General features: G+C 48.2%; 2 protein-coding genes across 6 annotated transcripts in view; one reads left to right on the forward strand and one right to left on the reverse strand.

Moving 5' to 3' along the window:
• The window catches only part of pds5a (PDS5 cohesin associated factor A), a 36,737-nt gene extending 32,464 nt beyond the window's left edge, over positions 1-4,273 (reverse strand). For 2 of the 5 annotated variants that reach the window (XM_034290986.1, XM_034290987.1), the window contains exons 1-2: positions 4,093-4,271; positions 3,059-3,208 (exon numbers count right to left, since the gene is read on the reverse strand). In XM_034290986.1, coding sequence (XP_034146877.1) covers positions 3,059-3,169 — 111 coding nt within the window. In that variant the 5' untranslated portion in view covers positions 3,170-3,208; positions 4,093-4,271. Of the gene's footprint in view, positions 1-3,058; positions 3,209-3,855; positions 3,961-4,092 lie in introns of all 5 variants that reach the window. The other 3 variants (XM_034290984.1, XM_034290982.1, XM_034290988.1) reach the window with 3 other exon arrangements.
• A 3,655-nt stretch (positions 4,274-7,928) lies between these two features.
• n4bp2 (NEDD4 binding protein 2) overlaps positions 7,929-20,804 on the forward strand; it is a 16,820-nt gene continuing 3,944 nt past the window's right edge. Inside the window, exons 1-15 of the mRNA XM_034291108.1 lie at positions 7,929-8,425; positions 8,958-10,008; positions 10,173-10,297; positions 10,885-10,973; positions 11,282-11,358; positions 11,854-12,189; positions 12,330-12,633; positions 12,688-14,148; positions 17,235-17,964; positions 18,158-18,243; positions 18,326-18,371; positions 19,738-19,961; positions 20,208-20,323; positions 20,420-20,534; positions 20,768-20,804. The exon at positions 20,768-20,804 is cut by the window's right edge and continues 143 nt beyond it. Of these exons, the coding sequence (XP_034146999.1) occupies positions 8,122-8,425; positions 8,958-10,008; positions 10,173-10,297; positions 10,885-10,973; positions 11,282-11,358; positions 11,854-12,189; positions 12,330-12,633; positions 12,688-14,148; positions 17,235-17,964; positions 18,158-18,243; positions 18,326-18,371; positions 19,738-19,961; positions 20,208-20,323; positions 20,420-20,534; positions 20,768-20,804 (5,101 nt within the window). The 5' untranslated portion in view covers positions 7,929-8,121. The remainder of the gene's footprint in view (positions 8,426-8,957; positions 10,009-10,172; positions 10,298-10,884; positions 10,974-11,281; positions 11,359-11,853; positions 12,190-12,329; positions 12,634-12,687; positions 14,149-17,234; positions 17,965-18,157; positions 18,244-18,325; positions 18,372-19,737; positions 19,962-20,207; positions 20,324-20,419; positions 20,535-20,767) is intronic.

Genomic DNA, 20,804 nt, shown 5'->3' on the forward strand with positions numbered 1-20,804 from the left:
CAGGGGCCGGAGGGTGTCAGGTTTGGGGACCACACGATTTCGTCTCTGCTCTTTGCAGATGATGTTGTCGTGTTGGCCCCTTCTAACCAGGACCTTCAGCATGCACTGGGACGGTTTGCAGCCGAGTGTGAAGCGGTGGGGATGAAAATCAGTACCTCCAAATCCGAGGCCATGGTCCTCAGTCGGAAAAGGGTGGCTTGCCCACTTCAGGTTGGTGGAGAGTGCCTGCCTCAAGTGGAGGAGTTTAAGTATCTAGGGGTCTTGTTCACGAGTGAGGGAAGGATGGAACGGGAGATTGACAGACGGATCGGTGCAGCTTCTGCAGTAATGCAGTCGATGTATCGGTCTGTCGTGGTGAAGAAAGAGCTGAGCCGCAAGGCGAAGCTCTCGATTTACCAGTCAATCTACGTTCCTACTCTCACCTATGGTCATGAGCTTTGGGTCATGACCGAAAGGACAAGATCCCGGATACAGGCGGCCGAAATGAGTTTTCTCCGCAGGGTGGCTGGGCGATCCCTTAGAGATAGGGTGAGAAGCTCGGTCACCCGGGAGGAGCTCAGAGTAGAGCCGTTGCTCCTCCACATCGAGAGGGGTCAGCTGAGGTGGCTTGGGCATCTTTTTCGGATGCCTCCGGAACGCCTTCCTGGGAAGGTGTTCCGGTCCCATCCCACCGGGAGGAGACCCCGGGGAAGACCTAGGACACGCTGGAGGGACTATGTCTCCCGGCTGGCCTGGGAACGCCTCGGTGTCCCCCCGGAAGAGCTAGAGGAAGTGTCTGGGGAGAGGGAAGTCTGGGCATCCCTGCTTAGACTGCTGCCCCCGCGACCCGGCCCCGGATAAGCGGTAGAAGATGGATGGACAAGTTATTGTTAAACAAAGTATTTGCAGAAGCACATCTAAAAGTTGGCTAATCGTAATAAAACGTACTGCTTCCAACAGCCACTTATATGGCAGTTCCACCTCAGGACGGATAAGACAAAACAGAAGCCCTGCTTGGCATGTGAGTACTGGGGAATCAGAAGTCACAAGGACACCTTTAGGGTAACCGGGGGACGACGACGACGACCATGACGAACTCCAGTCATGTCTTAAGTAGCGTTCACGTTGCGGTTGTTTAGCGAACTTCTCTCACCATTACCGCCAGGAATTCCTCTACATCCTGTGCTTCATCTTTCCCAGTGTTGGCGTTTATTGGAACACCTTTGTTTTGGTTTTGCCTTTGGTTATCATATGTTGCCTACTGATTGAGTTCCCCAATCGGTTCTCTCCTCCAATCACGACAACTGAACTGTCCTATTGTGGAATTAAATCCCTAACGGTCTGTCTCGTGGTCACAGACATTGGTAACCCTAGTGACCATGTCATTGTGAAGAGACAAGCACTTTCACCATGGAAACGGTCTCACCGCCAGTCTAGCTGATTGGAATGCTGGGTTCCGCGTTGACTGTTCTAGAACGTAACATTGTAAAACAAGCTCAGGTCGGCAGCTTTATGTGAAATGAGAGTTAACCCCAGAAAGGCTAGGCCGCTTAAAACCTCACAAGAAACATTGTGGCCTATTCAGTATAGACCACCATAGCTTCTGCTCACCTAGTTCTGTATAACTACAACTGTTGAGAACATATAAAAGGCGCCAGCCTGCTTGCTTAATAAAATCTCAATTTGGGAAACGTTTGGGGTTCATTGTGAATGGACCAAAAATGAAACTGGCAATAAAACATTGGCGTGTCACAACTACTCAGCAGGAATAGCTGCTACTTTCACCAAACAAACATTCTGGCACATACCTAATGACATCACTGTATTCCTACAACCAAATAACTTTGTCCACCCTATTTCAAGCAGTTTTTCTCATCTGATTATAATGAGCTAAAAACATTGAGAGCATTATGTAACTACATAGATGAGGATGTTGTTAACATCCAGCAGCCAGGTTGTGCATTTCCCTCTCACCCCCATTTCAGCAAACTGGGAGTACATGACACTCTGAAAAAAGCAAACCAAAGCCAAACTGGGAGTACATGAGGCTCTGAAAAAAGCAAACCAAAGCCAAACTGGGAGTACATGAGGCTCTGAAAAAAGCAAACCAAAGCCAAACTGGGAGTACATGAAGCTCTAAAAGGCAAACCAAACCCAAACTGGGAGTGTGACGCTGTAAAAGGCAAACCAACGCCAAACTGGGAGTAGACAATGCTGTAAAAGGCAAACCAAAGACAATGTTGTCAATGCGTGGCAGTGTGGCAGTTTTGACAAAAACATTTCTAGAAAACACCACAATTTGGGATTCCTTGTTGTGTTCCTCAGACAGAATGTGGCTCATGATTTTTTCCTGGGTCAGGTGGGCATATTTTGGTAAATACACAAAACAGAGGAATTACAAGAACATTACTATTCATTCAAAACAAATCCCTGTTCTTTGCTGCATGGAGAATCCTGCTTTACTTCTTACATTACGTTTTAAAGTTAGTAATGTCTTTGGGGGAGATCTATAAGAGAATATAACAGCCAATTGCAACACCAATGAGTATGGGATGGTGAAACTATTCCAATTAGACATTTTCAGAAAATACAAAGCAATTATTTTTCTCCCCCAGCCAAAGTATAGAATCTTCACCTACCAAAATCCCAAACCTCAATAGTTACTACACATGGGACTGGTGAACCAAAACACCCCAGCTGCACCACAAGGGTTGAGTTGCCGTTAGTCGTGTAAACTGACACCACAAATGAACCAAAGGCAACCGTGTTCTTCATTATTTCAACTCAGAACATTGAACACCACCAGCCTTAAAAACAGAAGCACAGACAAAAAACATCCCTGAACATACATACTGACTTTAAATCCCAACTTCTCAGTCTCTGTCCCTGCCTGTAATCCACAACTCAATAGGCCTTGCAAGGCAAGTTTAGAAAGTTATTGTGGTATTGGAAATCTGCTCATGGCTGAGGGAAGACCCAGGGAAACTGAAATAGTAGTATGTTCCTTCATGCTTACTAGCAATCTTCCACCTAAACATCCTTGATCTGACAGTCTGCAAGGCTGGTTCAACCGACGTACCTTTAACCGTTTCACCACCTCATCGTTGCTGATCTTATCCGTGATTTCCTTCACCCCAGGTGGATAGGTGATCTTGCTGTCCCCCGCTGGTTTCTGCTGCGGGAACTCCATGCTTGTCGACGTCTAGTCCACACAGTCCTCTACTGGCCTCTATGGGACAAAAAACAAAAGTTCAACACAACCGTTCTACCGCACTTCTGAAAAACCCCATTTAAAACACTGTTTTGTGCTTCTGTTCATTATTTATGTGCGATGCACTGCGAGGGGACCAGAAACAGATCAGTCGACAGCGTGAAATATCTCCCTGAATTAAGTTTTTTTGTATTATCAAAATAAAATCGCCCCTGTGCTAACTAGCATGCTAACTAGCGAGATATCCGCTATACCATCGCATGTTCTTTCATAACGATAATTTATGTAGCCACCAGTTGGGCCATGAATCCACATTAAATATACCAGTACGAATACATGTGTGGTTAACACGCCCAATAAAAAAAATAAAATGATGTCTATAAAAAGTAACCCAATTTGCGGGATGGGGAGTTGTGTTACTAGCTAGCTAGGCTAGGTGGTTAACGAGATTTCACTGATACCATGCTAACTAGCAAGTTAGCATTACTGGCCTAGGCCGCAAACTATTCACAGAACACCATCACATTTGACATTACTATTACTACAAAGAGGCAGAAATAATTTTACGAATAATCGTTATTCTCAAGAGTTCTTCCTGCGGCCAACTACTGTCATGTTAAGCATTTAGAACAACTTTATTTGGCCGAAAAATACAGATAAATTACTTGTTTGTTTGTTTCAACTTCAGTTCTCTCACACCGCTTCCTACAGTCGCGCTAGTTTCACAGGCAGCAAAAGGCTAGCGTCGCCCTCCCTCTCCACGAACTTGCCTGACGAAGGATTTTGAACATCACAATTACCACCAAAAAAGCTTTTTACACATACAACTGTGGCCCAACAATTCAGAAAACGGTTTTCGCTGTCATCAATCACCAGAAACTGTACTCCTTTCTAATATTTACCTCACGAATGAGCCGTTTTAATTCATGAGTCTAGCACAGGTTAGGTTTTTAGTTTAGGCACAAAGATCCTTCTCTCCAGTCTCCAGCAGCCAGTCAGTGCAGTTTCAATGTCCTGTCTCAAGGCTGGGTACACAGCGCCGCCATCGGTCCTTACCGGGAAGCGCAACACAACATCGCATCAGGCGGGATTCGGAAACCTCGACTTCCTCTTTGATGCAAAACTATTATAATTTTCTCAATATCGTTGTTCTCGCCTCCTTTCTCCTAGGATCAATCTGAAAACTATTTACGGGAGAAGGTCAGAGAGAAAGGACCTATTCCTTTCTCACCTAATGGTTGAAGGAAACGAGGAGAGAAATGTAAATTAAGGAAAGACCACAGTAAAACCTTTACCTAGAATTTCTAAACAAACTTTCCAGAGGCAGGGCCTTCTCTCATAGAACTCCACTACTGTGAAATGATTTGCCAACTAAGGTTAGAAATGCAGACTCAGTGCAAACTTTGGTTGCGGATGGGGAAGTGTTTACTAAAGACTCATCTCTTCCGCATGGTATTTGATTAAGTGTAGTCTGGCCCAGGGGTGTGAAGGTGACCAGAAAGGCTTGATACTGTCCACACTTGCTGTCTTGCCAGGTGCGCTCTCATCGCCACTGGGATGCCCTCCCTCCAATGTCATTCGGGGGTGGAGTCATTGGCTTGTTGTCGCTCTGTTGCGCATATCGCGCTATTGGGTTAAACTCTGCTGGCAATACTCGGCCCTCATTCAGGGTGGTTGCGGTTGGTGGGTGTCCCTTTGGTTGATGCTTGGCAATGTGGGTGCATTGATTTCCTGGTTGTTGGGCCCTGTCCGGGCCTTCCCCAGAGAGGGCCACAGTGTCATTGGACCCCCCTGTTTCTGCCCCATGTCTTACCCTGCTATATTATTGTACTGGGGACTAGGGTCAGTTCTCCTTCTCCACTATAAATCTTTGTAGATCTACGGAATGCATTTTCTAAAAGTATCCTGTCTCCTGCCCCTGTTTTAAACTTAGGAAGACATGAAGTCTTGGCCCAATCCTCCGGAGTACCAGGCTTGAAAGGCTCATTGCCGTCCCTGTCCAAAGTTCTCCTGGTTGTGTTGCAGATCAAGACAATACCTGATGATTTCAGCTGTAGCGTAGTCCCTGTCCTTGTCCATCTGGCCATGCTTCTGACCTGGACTAGGTTTAAATAGACTCTGGACTCAGCCCACAAGCATTTATTCATGATTACAATTTTGTACTCTTAATATGTTCACCCGGCACAGCCAGAAGAGGACTGGTCACCCCTCTGAGCCTGGGTCCTCTCTAGGTTTCTTCCTAAATTCCGGCCTTCTTAGGGAGTTTTTCCTAGCCACTGAAATTCAACACTGTTGTTGTTTGCTCCTTGGGGTTTAAGACCAGGTGTTTTGTAAAAGCACTTTGTGGCAAATGCTGATGTAAAAAGGGCTTTATAAATACATTTGAATGATTGATTTTGATATACTGGGCCCACTTTCAGGGTGGTTGTTGTTAGGTGGTGTTTTTTTGTACTTCTTGATGGTTCATCAGCGAGTGAAAGGATGTAAGGAACAGAAGAAAAATAAATGCTTCCAGTAAGTTTCTTAGCAAATAACATGTTCTGTATTGACTGTCTAGGACCTGGTTTCACAGACTTGACAAAAAAAAAATCAAGTTCAATAGAAAATGTTCTCAATATCCTTTGAGCTTGTTGTTTTAGTCCTAGAATAGGCTTCCTCTGTGTCTGTAACACTGGTCCTAGATTTAAAAATTGACAGCGGAAAAGCAGTTTGCCTGCACAATTCTCCCTAACCTGCATAGAGAGCAAGCATTGTGTTATCTTTTATATTTGATGGTTTACAACTGAGAACATTTATATGTCAGGATCTATGTTGGTACACTGAGGGAAAAAATTCCCTGCTGATTTTGTACGTTTGCCCACTGACAAAGAAATGATCAGTCTATAATTTTATTTGTGAGAGACAGAATAACAACAAAAAAATCCAGAATAATGCATGTCAAAAATGTTAGAAATGGATTTGCTTTTTAATGAGTGAAATAAGTATTTGATCCCCTCTCAATCAGAAAAATGTCTGGCTCCCAGGTGTCTTTTATACAGGTAACGAGCTGAGATTAGGAGCACACTCTTAAAGGGAGTCCTCTTAATCTCTGCTTCTTACCTGTATAAAAGACATCTGTAAACAGAAGCAATCAATCAATCAATCAGTTTCCAAACTCTCCACCATGGCCAAGACCAAAGAGCTGTCCAAGGAAGTCAGGGACAAGATTGTAGACCTACACAAGGCTGGAATGGGCTACAAGACCATCGCCAAGCAGCTTGGTGAGAAGGTGACAACAGTTGGTGCGATTATTTGCAAATGGAAGAAACACAAAGGAACCATAAATATCCCTCAGGTCTGGGTCTCCATGCAAGATCTCACCTCGTGGAGTTGCAATTATCATGAGAACGGTGAGGAATCAGCTCAGAACTACACGGGAGGATCTTGTCAATGATCTCAAGGCAGCTGGGACCATAGTCACCAAGAAATCAATTGGTAACACACTACGTCCCATCTCTCACCCTGCTCAGGAAAGCACATGTACAGGCCCGTCTGAAGTTTGCCAATGAACATCTGAATGATTCAGAGAACTGGATGAAAGTATTGTGGTCAGATGAGACCAAAATCAAGCTCTTTGGCATCAACTCAACTCGCCCTGTTTGCTGGAGGAGGAATGCTGCCTATGACCCCAAGAACACCATCCCCACCGTCAAACATGGAGGTGGAAACATTATGTTTTGGGTGTGTTTTTCTGCTAAGGGAACAGGACAACTTCACTGCATCAAAGGGACGATGGACGGGGCCATGTACCATCAAATCTTGGGTGAGAACCTCCTTCCCTTAGCCAGGGCATTGAAAATGGGTCATGGATGGGTATTCCAGCATGAGAATGACTCAAAACACACGGCCAAGGCAACAAAGTGGCTCAAGAAAAAGCACATTAAGGTCCTGGAATGGCCTAGCCAGTCTCCAGACCTTAATCCCATAGAAAATATGTGGAGGGAGCTGAAGGTACGAGTTGCCAAATGTCAGCCTCGAAACCTTAATGACTTGAAGAAGATCTACAAAGAGGAGTAGGACAAAATCCCTCCTGAGATGTGTGCAAACCTGGTGGCCAACTACAAGAAACGTATGACCTCTGTGATTGCCAACAAGGGTTTTGCCACCAAGTACTAAGACATGCAGAGGGGTAAAATACTTATTTCTGACGCATGTTTTTCTGTATTTTTTTGTTGTTATTCTGTCTCACACTGTTCAAATAAACCTACCATTAAAATTATAGACTGATAAGTGGGCAGTGGGCAAATGTACAAAATCAGCAGGGGATCAAATCATTTTTTTCCTCACTGTGCATAAAGTCTTAATTAATGCTTATTGCTTATTATAATAGCCAATCATTTCACAGCTTCTACTGGGTCGCCATATCTACTGACATGGTGCCGAGAGTGACTAATGATAAAACCGTAAGTTGTATAGTGGACTCTGAAAGGCAGTGCGTTGTTTGGGACATTGTATATAGAGGTATGTGGCTTTCTAAATCATATCTAATTTGGGATTTGGCTGTAGATTGATGGAAAAAAATCTATTATTAATTATTATACTTTAACAAAACAAAATGTGCAGAAAATGAAGGGGTCTGAATACTTTTTGAAGGCACTGTATATGCTGTCAATTGTAGTTTCATTATTTTATTCATAAACATTTTTTTAACGTGAAGCTAGGAATTCAATGTTGTGCTGAAGTCCTTGTTGCTCATCGGTGTAGTTTTCTACTCCCATCAGCTGCTGTTCCTTGACCCACCGCCATGTTATTTCTCAAAACAAGGTTGATCAGTTGGAATCACATAACAGTGCTACTACAAGCTAGCTAACTAGTACTTCTCCCGCAAACTGTTGTACACAGCAAGTGGAGCAACCCTGGGGTAGAGTAGCCAGTTAGGATACACGTTGAGAATGCCTAGGAAAAAGAAGAATGGCCAAAGCCCAGCCAGAGGGCCTGGACCGTCAAACGATAACACCAACCACTATCGAATATCGGGAACTAGTATTGACGGTGCGCCCATATCCAGAAGTGACTTCAACGACGCGGCGAGTAACTTTCCTTACGGCGGCCGTGGTGATATGCTAGCGCCACCAAATTCCGGAGGCAGCTCTGATACATATAAACAGGAGGAGATAGTTAGAAACATGCAGGAGATGTTTTCCCACTTGGACCCTGAAGTTATTTACATCGTGCTGTCCGAGTGTGATTTCAAAGGTAAATACTTTAAATACATCTATTGAATATACTGTGACAATGTTCATTTAGCTATATTTTGTAGCCTGTTTGCACGTTAGCCAACATCAAAACGTCATAATATACGCGCCTTGGCAAATATTGCGTAGGTATTAACCGTATTACCACGGACAAAATGTCCACTGTTTGTCATGTTGTATACTGTCTTTCGTGGTTATGTTGTTGCGTATTCGCCCAGGGTTGTGTGTTGGAACGCGGTTCAGTGTTTGTTAGTACGTTAAAACCCACCGCGTTCAGATGCAGTCAGAACGGTTCTAACCATGCGTCACTGGCGACAGCTTTGGTCCCGCCTACAAGTGTAAGCTGAAAATGCATTTCAGAGATGCGTTAAAATAGTCTCAAGGAAAAAACTAATGTTTATACTTACGTTAAGCTTATAAATAACTGTGCTTAAGTGGCAGTTCAATGCAGGCTACAACATCTACAGCATGTAAGCTCATTATGCTTGGGTGGTCATATTGTTGATGACCATAACATTACTCTCCTGGTCTAGTTGAGAATGCCATGGATTCCCTCCTGGAGCTGTCTGTTGCAGCTGAAGGAGTTGACAACCTCCCTCCCCTGTCTGGGTTTGAGATGGCCGCTGCCCTCCTCAGTCCCCAACACCACCCCATCAAACCGGAGCCTCAACCCCACCGTCCCATAGGGTTGCCCGTTGCCCCCCTGTCCCTTTCCCCACAGCCCGCTTCTCTCCAGAGCCATGATGACCAGGATCTGAGTTCTGGCTTGACTGAAGAGTTTGACCTTCTCATTGACCGTGAGCTGGAGACTCTAACCACACAGAGCCCTCATCAGAACACCCTGCCAGAGCTGCTTCTGTCCAGCCCTGGAGCCTCAACCTCCTGGAGTGTGCCCCTGGGGGACCAGTCATGCCCAGGGAAGGTACTCTCAGCTGGGCAGCCATCCGGACTTCACTCCCCTTGGTCGGACCGGAGGGTCAGCACCTCTGGGGGAGCTGTGGGCTGTCAACAGCAGGATTCTCTACTGGACTTCAGCCATCTGACTTCAGGACCGGACAAGACAGGCCCAACTAAACCCAGCCTGGTCCTGGGTGCTCCCGGACACCCCTCTGCTTTCCAGGTGTACCGGAACCCGGCTCCGCCCCCAGGTCCTCCAGGGGAGAAGTGGGCTGTGTCATTGGACAGCGGAATAAGGGGTGCGAGAGAGAAGACCAGGATTGCAGGAGGAGGACAGGAAGAGCTACTCTGCAACACGCAACTCTGGAACACTGAGGCACCCGAGTTCCAACCGCGTATCCTAGGAAACGACACTGCAGGGGGGCCTGTCTTCATAACGCCAGTGGTCAAAAACCCCTCCCCCTGGCATACCCAAGCCATGCCCGCCTCCCAATGGTGGGGCCATGGACCCTTCAGTAAAGCCACTGTTAAGGTGGGAGCTTCAGCCCCCAGGTCCTGGACAGAGGGTGTTGCATCTGCCCTGAGAACCCCCGTCTTTCCTGGTGCTCGTGGTAGGCTCCGGCTGGAAGGGCGTGTCTTAGTGATCCTACGGGGAGCTCCGGGGTCGGGCAAGACAACCCTGGCCAGGTAAGGGGGGGCGGTAGGTGTTTGCTTGTTGTGTGTGTTTCCATTTCATATTGCATGTGCTGTACAATAAAGATTACCACACATTTCAATGCTACCATGAACGTAACCCTAAAAGGAACTGTGTGTGTGTGTGTGTGTGTGTGTGTGTGTGTGTGTGTGTGTAGGGCCATGCTTGAACAGAATCCACATGGTGTCGTGTTGAGCACGGATGATTATTTCTGTCGCCGTGGAGAGTATTGCTATGACCCTTCTGTGTTAGGGGAGGCCCACGAATGGAACCACAGTAGAGGTACACACTGAACCCCCCCAACACTGACCCCTCTAACACTGACCCCTCTAACACTGACCCCTCTAACACTGACCCCTCCAACACTGACCCCTCCCAACACTGACCCCTCCCAACACTGACCCCTCCCAACACTGACCCCTCTAACACTGACCCCTCTAACACTGACCCCCCCAACACTGACCCCCCCAACACTGACCCCTCCAACTCTGACCCCTCCAACACTGACCCCCCCAACACTGACCCCTCCCAACACTGACCCCTCCCAACACTGACCCCCCCCCAACACTGACCCCCCCCCAACACTAACCCCCCCCCCCAACACTGACCCCCCCCCCAACACTGACCCCCCCCCCAACACTGACCCCCCCAACACTGACCCCCCCAACACTGATCTTTGATATGTAATTATACACCCAGACTACACCCAGACTACACACAGTCCATCCGTAGATTGTGGAACTATGGTCATGCCTTCAGCTCTGTCTTGTTGAAGACCACAGTGATGATGATGATGATGATGATGATGATACAGATGCTGTCAGTTTCTACAGAAGTTAAACAACAAGGTGGTTTGTATGTTTCCTCAGCCAAGGAAGCGATGGAGGCCTCTTCCTCTCCTGTCATTATTGACAACACCAACATGCAGGGGTGGGAGATGAGGCCCTACATAGCTACGGTCAGTGTCTCTGTCTCTCTACTGCTCTCTGTGTCGTTCACCTTTAAACGTCTTCATTTAAAAAGCCAATGAAATACAATGTTAATACTACAATGTTAATATGATATTTCAGTGTAAATATACTGCTAATACTGAAATGTTTAATATAATGCAAATATTACAATGTTAATATAATGTTAATACTGCAATGGTAATATAATGTTAATGTGTATTAACATTATATAAGGTCTATTTAAAGTGCCAAGTGTAACCATTAAATATAATATATAATATCTCAAATATAGTATTTTATGTTGTTTTTTCTGTAGGCTCTGAGGCTGAACTACAAGGTACTGTTCCGGGAGCCAGATACCTGGTGGAAAAACAAACCCAGAGAATTGGAGAGGTGCGTTAATACAGTTATACAACTGGAGAGGTGCGTTAATACGGTTGTACAACTGGAGAGGTGCGTTAATACAGTTATACAACTGAAGAGGTGCGTTAATACGGTTGTACAACTGGAGAGGTGCGTTAATACGGTTGTACAACTGGAGAGGTGCGTTAATACGGTTGTACAACTGGAGAGGTGCGTTAATACGGCTGTACAACTGGAGAGGTGCGTTAATACGGTTGTACAACTGGAGAGGTGCGTTAATACGGTTGTACAACTGGAGAGGTGCGTTAATACGGTTGTAAAACTGGAGAGGTGCGTTAATACAGTTATACAACTAAAGAGGTGCGTTAATACAGTTATACAACTGAAGAGGTGCGTTAATACGGCTGTACAACTGGAGAGGTGCGTTAATACGGCTGTACAACTGGAGAGGTGCGTTAATGCGGTTGTACAACTGGAGAGGAGTGGTGAATATGTAATTAATTAAAGACTTTCTCCATCCACCAGACGTTCTAAACACGGAGTGTCTGCTGAGAAGATCCGTCGGATGATTGATCGTTATGAACGTCATGTGACCATTCAGTCAATTATGGGCAGTGCATGCCCCAAACCTGACCCCAAACTACGCTCCCAACTGGACCCCCAACCTCCAACCCAATCTCCGGCCCAACTGGACCCCCGACCTCCACCTCAATCTCTGGCCCAACTGGACCCCCAACCTCCACCCCAATCTCCGGCCCAACTGGACCCCCAATCTCCGGCCCAACTGGACCCCCAACCTCCACCCCAATCTCTGGCCCAACTGGACCCCGAACGTCCATTTCAACCGGACAACAGACAAAAGTGAGTCTTCTTTGCTACGTTTGAACAAGAAGTTCACACTGATCTTTTGATACACAAACACACATCAAATATTTTTTACATCCTGACTTATTTTTTCCTGTTAAAACTGGAGCAAATCCTGATTCAGGTTTCCGCCTCAGGCGTTTTTTCTTTTCCCTGTCTCACTCTTTGTCTCCTGATAGGCACAAATCCTCAGATGGAGCATGCCCAGACCTCGTAGCAGAGCAGCTGTTGGTTCAAGGGTTTATGAGACCTCCTCCCAAGCTTTTCTCCTCTCTTCCCGATGTATCATCGGTCGGGTGCTTCGGGAGAGACCCGGGGGTGACCCATGGGTCCACAGAGTCCCTCCCCTCCCTACGGGAAAGGCCTTCGGACAATGAAGATTCTCTGGATTTGGCAGTGCTGCACCCTGAACTGAAAGCTCAGGAGGAACTGTGGGAGGGAATGGGGGGGAGTGGGGAGAAGGAGGGAGGGGGAAGGAGTGGGGAGGAGGAGGAGGAGGAGGAGGAGGGAGAGGAGAGGAGGGGGGAGGAGAGAGAGGAAGGGAGTGAGTGGGAGGAAGGGGGAACAGGAACAACATGCTGTCCAGTAGAGTCTGTGTTGTTTAATACCAGCTGCCATGGTGACGACGAGATACCAGTGGCGTTCTCAGAGTCGATTGGCCAGAGGGTGAGGAGAGAGAGGAGGAGCCGAACCAGGAAGACAGACTCACTGGAGCCTGCTGACATAGTCAAAGACACTAGCCATTTAGAGAGAGAGGGGGGAGGAATGGGGGATGGGGGAGAGAGGGGGAGGCCTGAGTTGTTGGATTTTGTTGGAGACTGGCCTTTGGGGGAGGCACTGGGACAGAGGGGACTGGGGAGGAGGAAGGGGAGGCCTGTCGTGATTGAGGGGGAGGGTGGTTGTGATTCGGAGGAGGCAGGTCACAGAGGAGGGGGTCCCGGTGGCGGAGCTGATTTCACAGAGTTCCAGAAACTACTAGACCTGCTGCAAACAGGTGTTGACTCTTCCCCAATTCACTCCTCCCTCTCTCCTAGCCCAGCTTCAGACCCCTCTCCTTGTGATGAGGGAGAGAGGAGGGAGGCAGCAGGAAGGAGAGGGGAGGCTGATGGACTTACATCCAGTGAAAGAGACAGAGACCAAGTGGAGAGCCGGGAACTCCCCTGCAACGTAGTGGTTGAGTCCAACCCTGGCACAGACCAAAGCCAGGGAGAAAACCTTCAGTGTGCTGGGGAGGGGGGGCACGAGGGCTCAGTACAGGAGGAGGACGGGGTGGAGGTGGGGGTCAGTTCAGAAGCTGGGAAGGGCGTTGCGGCAGCCGATGATGGCAGTGACGTCACTGAGGTCACTCGGTGTACTGAGGTCAGTGAGGTTGGTGTGGACGGCAAAGTCAGCCATCTTTACAGTCTAGGTGGAGGCAGTCAGGAGCGAAGGCAGCCAGGTCGGAGTCGCAGGGCGGGAAAACACTGTAAGCTGGCGCTCACCTTCACCCATAACACCCCTCCCCCTCCTAAACCCAGTGTTGGCCCTCACCGTGACCTCGGTGTCAGCCCTGACCCCAAGCCTGACCCACGGTGCCCCTCCCCACCCCCCTCATGGGTCGACCCAGGTCGCTCCACCCAAACCGACCCTCAGGACTTTGCCTTCCTTTGGCGTCTGGAAAACGATGGCCACAGTTACCCAGACTACGCTAAGAACACCACCCCGCCCACTGTTCTCCATGGCGACCCTTCCCACTTCATCCCTGGGGTGTCGGATGTGGTCTCTGCAGGGTTTGCAGTTCAATCCTCCGGCCAGCGGGTGGTGCCATACCGTGTGGGACATGACAAAGGAAGCCAAGTGGAAGAGAGTGAGTTGGAAGGGGGTAGGACTCGGCAGGAGAACCTGAACATACTCCAACGCCATTTTAAACAGGTCAACTGGGAGACTCTGGAAGACCTGTATAACAAGTGTCAACAGGTTGGATTATTATTATTATTATTGTTGTTGTTGTTTTTTTACAGTTTCCCAAACACAATTACATGAAGAGCATATTTCAGCTGAGGATACATTATCATGTATTACCAGTCCATTCACCCTGCATAGTCTAGAAATATCAAACCCTGCCCACTCCAGCCAGTTAGACAGAGGGGAATCTTGGGAGATGTAGGAGTTAGGAACATTCTAAGCAAGGTGTCAGAATTTTTTTTGTGAATCTCTATTATAGATTACTGAATAGTACAAAACCACCGAATTTTATGGGAGAAATATTCCTTTTACATTTGTCAAATACAAAGAGAGGCGGCGGGCTGGTGTGGGTTTGCTTATAGCTCCCCAGCTCTGCCGCCATGTGTTGGAGTTTACCCCGGTGAACGAGAGGGTCATTTCCCTGCGCCTACAGGTCAGGATAGGTCTCTCACTGTTGTTTGTGCCTACGGGCCTAACGGCAGTGTAGAGTACCCGACCTTCTTGGAGTCTCTGGGAGGGGTGCTGGAAAGTGCTCCGACTGGGGACTCTATCGTTCTACTGGGGGACTTCAACGCCCACGTGGGCAACGACAGTGACACCTGGAGGGGCGTGATTGGGAGGAACGGCCCCCCTGATCTGAACCCGAGCGGTGTTCAGTTATTTGACTTCTGTGCTAGTCACAGTTTGTCCATAACGAACACCATGTTCAAGCATGAGGGTGTCCATCAGTGCACGTGGCACCAGGACACCCTAGGCCGTAGGTCGATGATCGACTTTGTTGTCGTTTCATCTGACCTGCGGCCGTATGTCTTGGACATTCGGGTGAAGAGAGGGGCGGAGCTGTCAACTGATCACCTCCTGGTGGTGAGTTGGATCCGATGGCGGGGGAGGAAGCTGGACAGACTCGGCAGGGCCAAGCGTACTGTAAGGGTCTGCTGGGAACGTCTGGCCGAGTCTCCTGTCAGAGAGATCTTTAACTCCCACCTCCGGCAGAGCTTCGACTGGATCCCGAGGGAGGCTGGAGATATTGAGTCCGAGTGGACCATGTTCTCCACCGCCATTGTCGAAGCGGCCACTCGGAGCTGTGGCCGTAAGGTCTCTGGTGCCTGTCGAGGAGGCAATCCCCGAACCTGGTGGTGGACACCGGAAGTAAGGGATGCCGTCAAGCTGAAGAAGGAGTCTTATCAGCCCTTGTTGGCTTGTGGGACTCCTGAGGCGGCTGACGGGTACCGACAGGCCAAGCGGACTGCAGCCCGGGTGGTTGTGGAGGCAAAAACTTGGGCCTGGGAGGAGTTCGGTGAGGCCATGGAGAAGGACTATCAGCTGGCCTCGAAGAGATTCTGGCAAACCGTCCGGCGCCTCAGGAGAGGGAAACCGTGCCCTACCAACGCTGTTTACAGTAGAGGTGGGCAGCTGTTGACCTTAACTGGGGATGTCGTCGGGCGGTGGAAGGAGTACTTCAAGGATCTCCTCAATCCCGCCGTCACGTCTTCCATTGAGGAAGCAGAGGATGAGGGCTCAGGGGTGGACTCGTCCATCACCTGGGCTGAAGTCACAGAGGTAGTCAAGAAACTCCTCGGTGACAAGGCACCGGGGGTGGATGAGATCCGCCCTGAGTACCTCAAGTCTCTGGATGTTGTGGGGCTGTCTTGATTGACACGCCTGTGCAACATCGTGTGTCGGTCGGGGACAGTGCCTCTGGGATGGCAGACCGGGGTGGTGGTCCCTCTTTTTAAGAAGGGGGACCGGAGGGTGTGTTCCAACTACAGGGGGATCACACTTCATAGCCTCCCCGGGAAAGTCTATGCCAAGGTTCTGGAGAGGAGAATATGGCCGATAGTAGAACCTCGGATTCAGGAGGAACAGTGTGGTTTTCGTCCGGGCCGTGAAACACTGGACCAGCTCTATACCCTCTACGGGGTGCTGGAGGGTTCATGGGAGTTTGCCCAACCAATCCACATGTGTTTTGTGGATTTGGAGAAGGCATTCGACTGTGTCCCTCGCGGCATCCTGTGGAGAGTGCTTCGGGAATATGGGGTCCTGGGTCCTTTGCTAAGGGCTGTCTGGTCCCTGTACGACCGAAGCAGGAGCTTGGTCCGCATTGCCGGCAGTAAGTCAGACTTGTTCCCAGTTTCATGTTGGACTCCGGCAGGGCTGCCCTTTGTCGCCGGTTCTGTTCGTAATTTTTATGGACAGAATTTCTAGGCGCAGCCAGGGGCCGGAGGGTGTCCGGTTTGGGGACTACACGATTTCGTCTCTGCTCTTTGCGGATGATGTTGTCGTGTTGGCCCCTTCAAACCAGGACCTTCAGCATGCACTGGGACGGTTTGCAGCCGAGTGTGAAGCAGTTGGGATGAAAATCAGTACCTCCAAACCCGAGGCCATGGTCCTCAGTCGGAAAAGGGTGGCTTGCCCACTTCAGGTTGGTGGAGAGTGCCTGCCTCAAGTGGAGGAGTTTAAGTATCTAGGGGTCTTGTTCACGAGTGAGGGAAGGATGGAATGGGAGATTGACAGACGGATCGGTGCAGCTTCTGCAGTAATGCGGTCGATGTATCGGTCTGTCGTGGTGAAGAAAGAGCTGAGCCGCAAGGCGAAGCTCTCGATTTACCGGTCAATCTACGTTCCTACTCTCACCTATGGTCATGAGCTTTGGGTCATGACCAAAAGGACAAGATCCCGGATACAGGCGGCCGAAATGAGGTTTCTCCGCAGGGTGGCCGGGCGATCCCTTAGGGTGAAAAGCTTGGTCACCCGGGAGGAGCTCAGAGTAGAGCCGCTGCTCCTCCACATCGAGAGGGGTCAGCTGAGGTGGCTTGGGCATCTGTTTCGGATGCCTCCGGAACGCCTTCCTGGGAAGGTGTTCCGGTCCCGTCCCACCTGGAGGAGACCCCGGGGAAGACCTAGGACACGCTGGAGGGACTATGTCTCCCGGCTGGCCTGGGAACGCCTCGGTGTCCCCCCGGAAGAGCTGGAGGTGTCTAGGGAGAGGGAAGTCTGGGCATCTCTGCTTAGACTGCTGCCCCCGTGACCCGGCCCCAGATAAGGTGAAGAAAATGATGATGATGATGACGTGTCAAATACAGTTTTACTTTTGTCAGGACCTGGAGTGGACTAGTAACCTGCTCTTGGACTCAGGAGAGAGATTGTTCAGAGAGGAAGAGGAGGGTGGAGAAGAGGATGACGATCTGTTGGGACTGTTCGGAAATATGGACATGGCCAGGCGGGCGGTGCCGGGCTGTCTGGGGGGACCAGAAGGGGTGTGTTCAGATTCAGAAAAAGAGGTAGTGCCCTCAGGAGGGCAGGAATTAAAAGTGCAGGCATCGCCCATCAGCCGTTCGGACGCTGAGGGGGGTGTGGCATTGGGAAGCAGTGAGGAGGAAGTGGGTGTGGTGGAGGTGGGACCAGTAAGAGATAGTGGACTGAACCATTCAGTGTCTGAGGGTGGGGGCGGGAAGGGGCAGGAGGAAGAAAACACTGCCCTTGGAGAATCCACCCATCTTGAGTCCAGGTCAACAGGAAGTGATGTCAGAGAACCACCAGTGGCGGTGTGCATGGAGGGAGGAGCCTCCTCTGAACAGTTGTTGGAGAACGAGGAGCAAGAACCGGCCTTTATGGATGAGTTGAATCAGTCACTTCCTGAAATTCTGAACGAGATGTTGAGAAGGGAGAAGGAGGAGAGGAGAGAGGAGGAGAGGAGAGAGGAGGAGAGGAGAGAGAGAGCAAAGAGGAAAAGCAAACATCTGGACATTCAGAGTGTTGAACTGAAGCTGCCCACAGAGCTAGCTCTGCAACTCACTGAGCTGTTTGGACCTGTCGGAGTTGACCCAGGTAAAACTCACTTCCTCTGTGATTGGTTGTCAGGTGTGTTTCCTACCAAAGGTGATTTGTGATTGGTTGTCAGGTGTGTTTCCTACCAAAGGTGCTCTGTGATTAGTTGTCAGGTGTGTTCCCTACCTAAGGTGCTCTCTGATTGGTTGTCAGGTGTGTTTCCTACCTAAGGTGCTCTGTGATTGGTTGACAGGTGCATGTTCTCCAGATGACTTCGCTGTGAAAATGGACCTCAACATGGCCAAACTGCTTCATCAGAAATGGAAGAACACTGTCCAGGTCTGTCCTCGGTCTGTCTGTCCTCGGTCTGTCTGTCCTTGGTCTGTCTGTCCTGACTTTGAATTATGTTTTGCCTTTCCAGGAGAGACAGAGACAGGCAATGCTCTCCTACCATCTACTACAAGAGAGTGAGTTGGAGAGATAAACACAAACCCTGTACAGTAATACTGTGTAACCCTACAGAACATTATAGATTATTACAGTAATAGTGTGTCTACCCCTACATATCATTAATAGATTATTACAGTAATACCTTGTCTACCCCTACAGATCATTATAGATTATTACAGTAATACCTTGTCTACCCCTACAGATCATTATAGATTATTACAGTAATAGTGTCTACCCCTACAGATCATTATAGATTATTACAGTAATACAGTGTCTACCCCTACATATCATTAATAGATTATTACAGTAATACCTTGTCTACCCCTACATATCATTATAGATTATTACAGTAATACCTTGTCTACCCCTACAGATCATTATAGATTATTACAGTAATACAGTGTCTACCCCTACAGATCATTATAGATTATTACAGTAATACAGTGTCTACCCCTACAGATCATTATAGATTATTACAGTAATACAGTGTCTACCCCTACAGATCATTATAGATTATTACAGTAATACAGTGTCTACCCCTACATATCATTATAGATTATTACAGTAATACTGTCTACCCCTACAGATCATTATAGATTATTACAGTAATACTGTCTACCCCTACAGAACATTATAGATTATTACAGTAATAGTGTGTCTACCCCTACATATCATTAATAGATTATTACAGTAATACCTTGTCTACCCCTACAGATCATTATAGATTATTACAGTAATACCTTGTCTACCCCTACAGATCATTATAGATTATTACAGTAATACAGTGTCTACCCCTACAGATCATTATAGATTATTACAGTAATACAGTGTCTACCCCTACATATCATTAATAGATTATTACAGTAATACCTTGTCTACCCCTACATATCATTATAGATTATTACAGTAATACCTTGTCTACCCCTACAGATCATTATAGATTATTACAGTAATACAGTGTCTACCCCTACAGATCATTATAGATTATTACAGTAATACAGTGTCTACCCCTACAGATCATTATAGATTATTACAGTAATACAGTGTCTACCCCTACATATCATTATAGATTATTACAGTAATACAGTGTCTACCCCTACATATCATTATAGATTATTACAGTAATACTGTCTACCCCTACAGATCATTATAGATTATTACAGTAATACTGTCTACCCCTCATCACAAGGAGGTAGGGGCCTTGCTGCCAGTAGGGGTCTTTCTTGTTGTCACCTCGGTGGGGAGAGGCTGAAGCTCATTGGCTGGTCCTTTTGGTATTACCCATGAGCCCAGGAGGTTTAAAACAGCTGAATATTTTTCCCCTGAGATTCTCTGTAATTAAAATTAAATTGTTCTGTTGTACTCTACTTTCTGATTGGCCAGGCTCAGTCCACTGGGGAGAATCACAGACAGCTAAAGCTGGGCTCGGGGATGGGTCACACCCAACTCACTTCCTGATTGGTGCAGATGGGTTTGCGTCTCTGAGCAGCCAATTCGAGGCACAGGATGAGGGGCCAATCATGGACCACTGGAGTGTGTCCCGCCCCCACATTTCACTCCGAGACATCATGACAGAAGAACAGGCTCTACAAGAGAATGTGAAGAGGGTAACACACACACACACACACACACACACACAACCCTGTCAGTCGTACTGCACGGACACACACAACCCTGTCAGTCGTACTGCACGGACACACACAACCCTGTCAGTCGTACTGCACGGACACACACAAACTGTTTTCTCTCTATCTCTGTCATGTCTTCCTTCTCCTCCTTCCTCTCTTCTCTTGTCCTTTTCTCCTCCCTCTCCTCCTCCCTCTCCTCCTCCCTCCTGCCTCTTCTGTTTCCAGGGCCGTTCTGGTTGTGAAAGGAGAGATGGTGCAGCCATGTTGAAGGAGGCCCAGCTGTATGACTTGTTCCCAAGCATAGACAGACACTTCCTCCTGGACATGTTCAGAGACCACAAGTAACACACACCCACATGCTTTCACTCCACATCGGTCTCACATGGATTTTCATGTGTGGATGAACATGCTGATTGTGTGTGTGTGTGTGTGTGTAGTTACAGTTTGGAGCAGACTGAGCAGTTCCTAAGGTCAGTGTTGGCTGAGGGCCCTGTGAGGAATGTTGTGGCCCCAGGACCCACACCGCGGTCACACAGCAGAGACCGAGACAAGGTACACACACACACACTCATCTGTTCTCTGTGTCACCACCTTTTACTAAAGTAATCAGTTGGTCTAGTTAAATTCAGTCGTGTGTTTGCCTCATCTGGTTTTATCTCCGCGTGCAACAGCTGTTGACACTGCTTCTGTAGATGTCTTGACACGCGTTCTGGTTGATAATCTGCCCACACAGTCCCAGGCAGTCCTGGCTAGATGATTTCTCTCTGTCAATCACCCCCTTCTAGAGGCGTGTACCATCCGTGGCCCCTCCCCTCCCACAGT

Source organism: Esox lucius, chromosome 25 (genome assembly GCF_011004845.1).
Source record: "Esox lucius isolate fEsoLuc1 chromosome 25, fEsoLuc1.pri, whole genome shotgun sequence".
Lineage (NCBI taxonomy): Eukaryota > Metazoa > Chordata > Actinopteri > Esociformes > Esocidae > Esox > Esox lucius.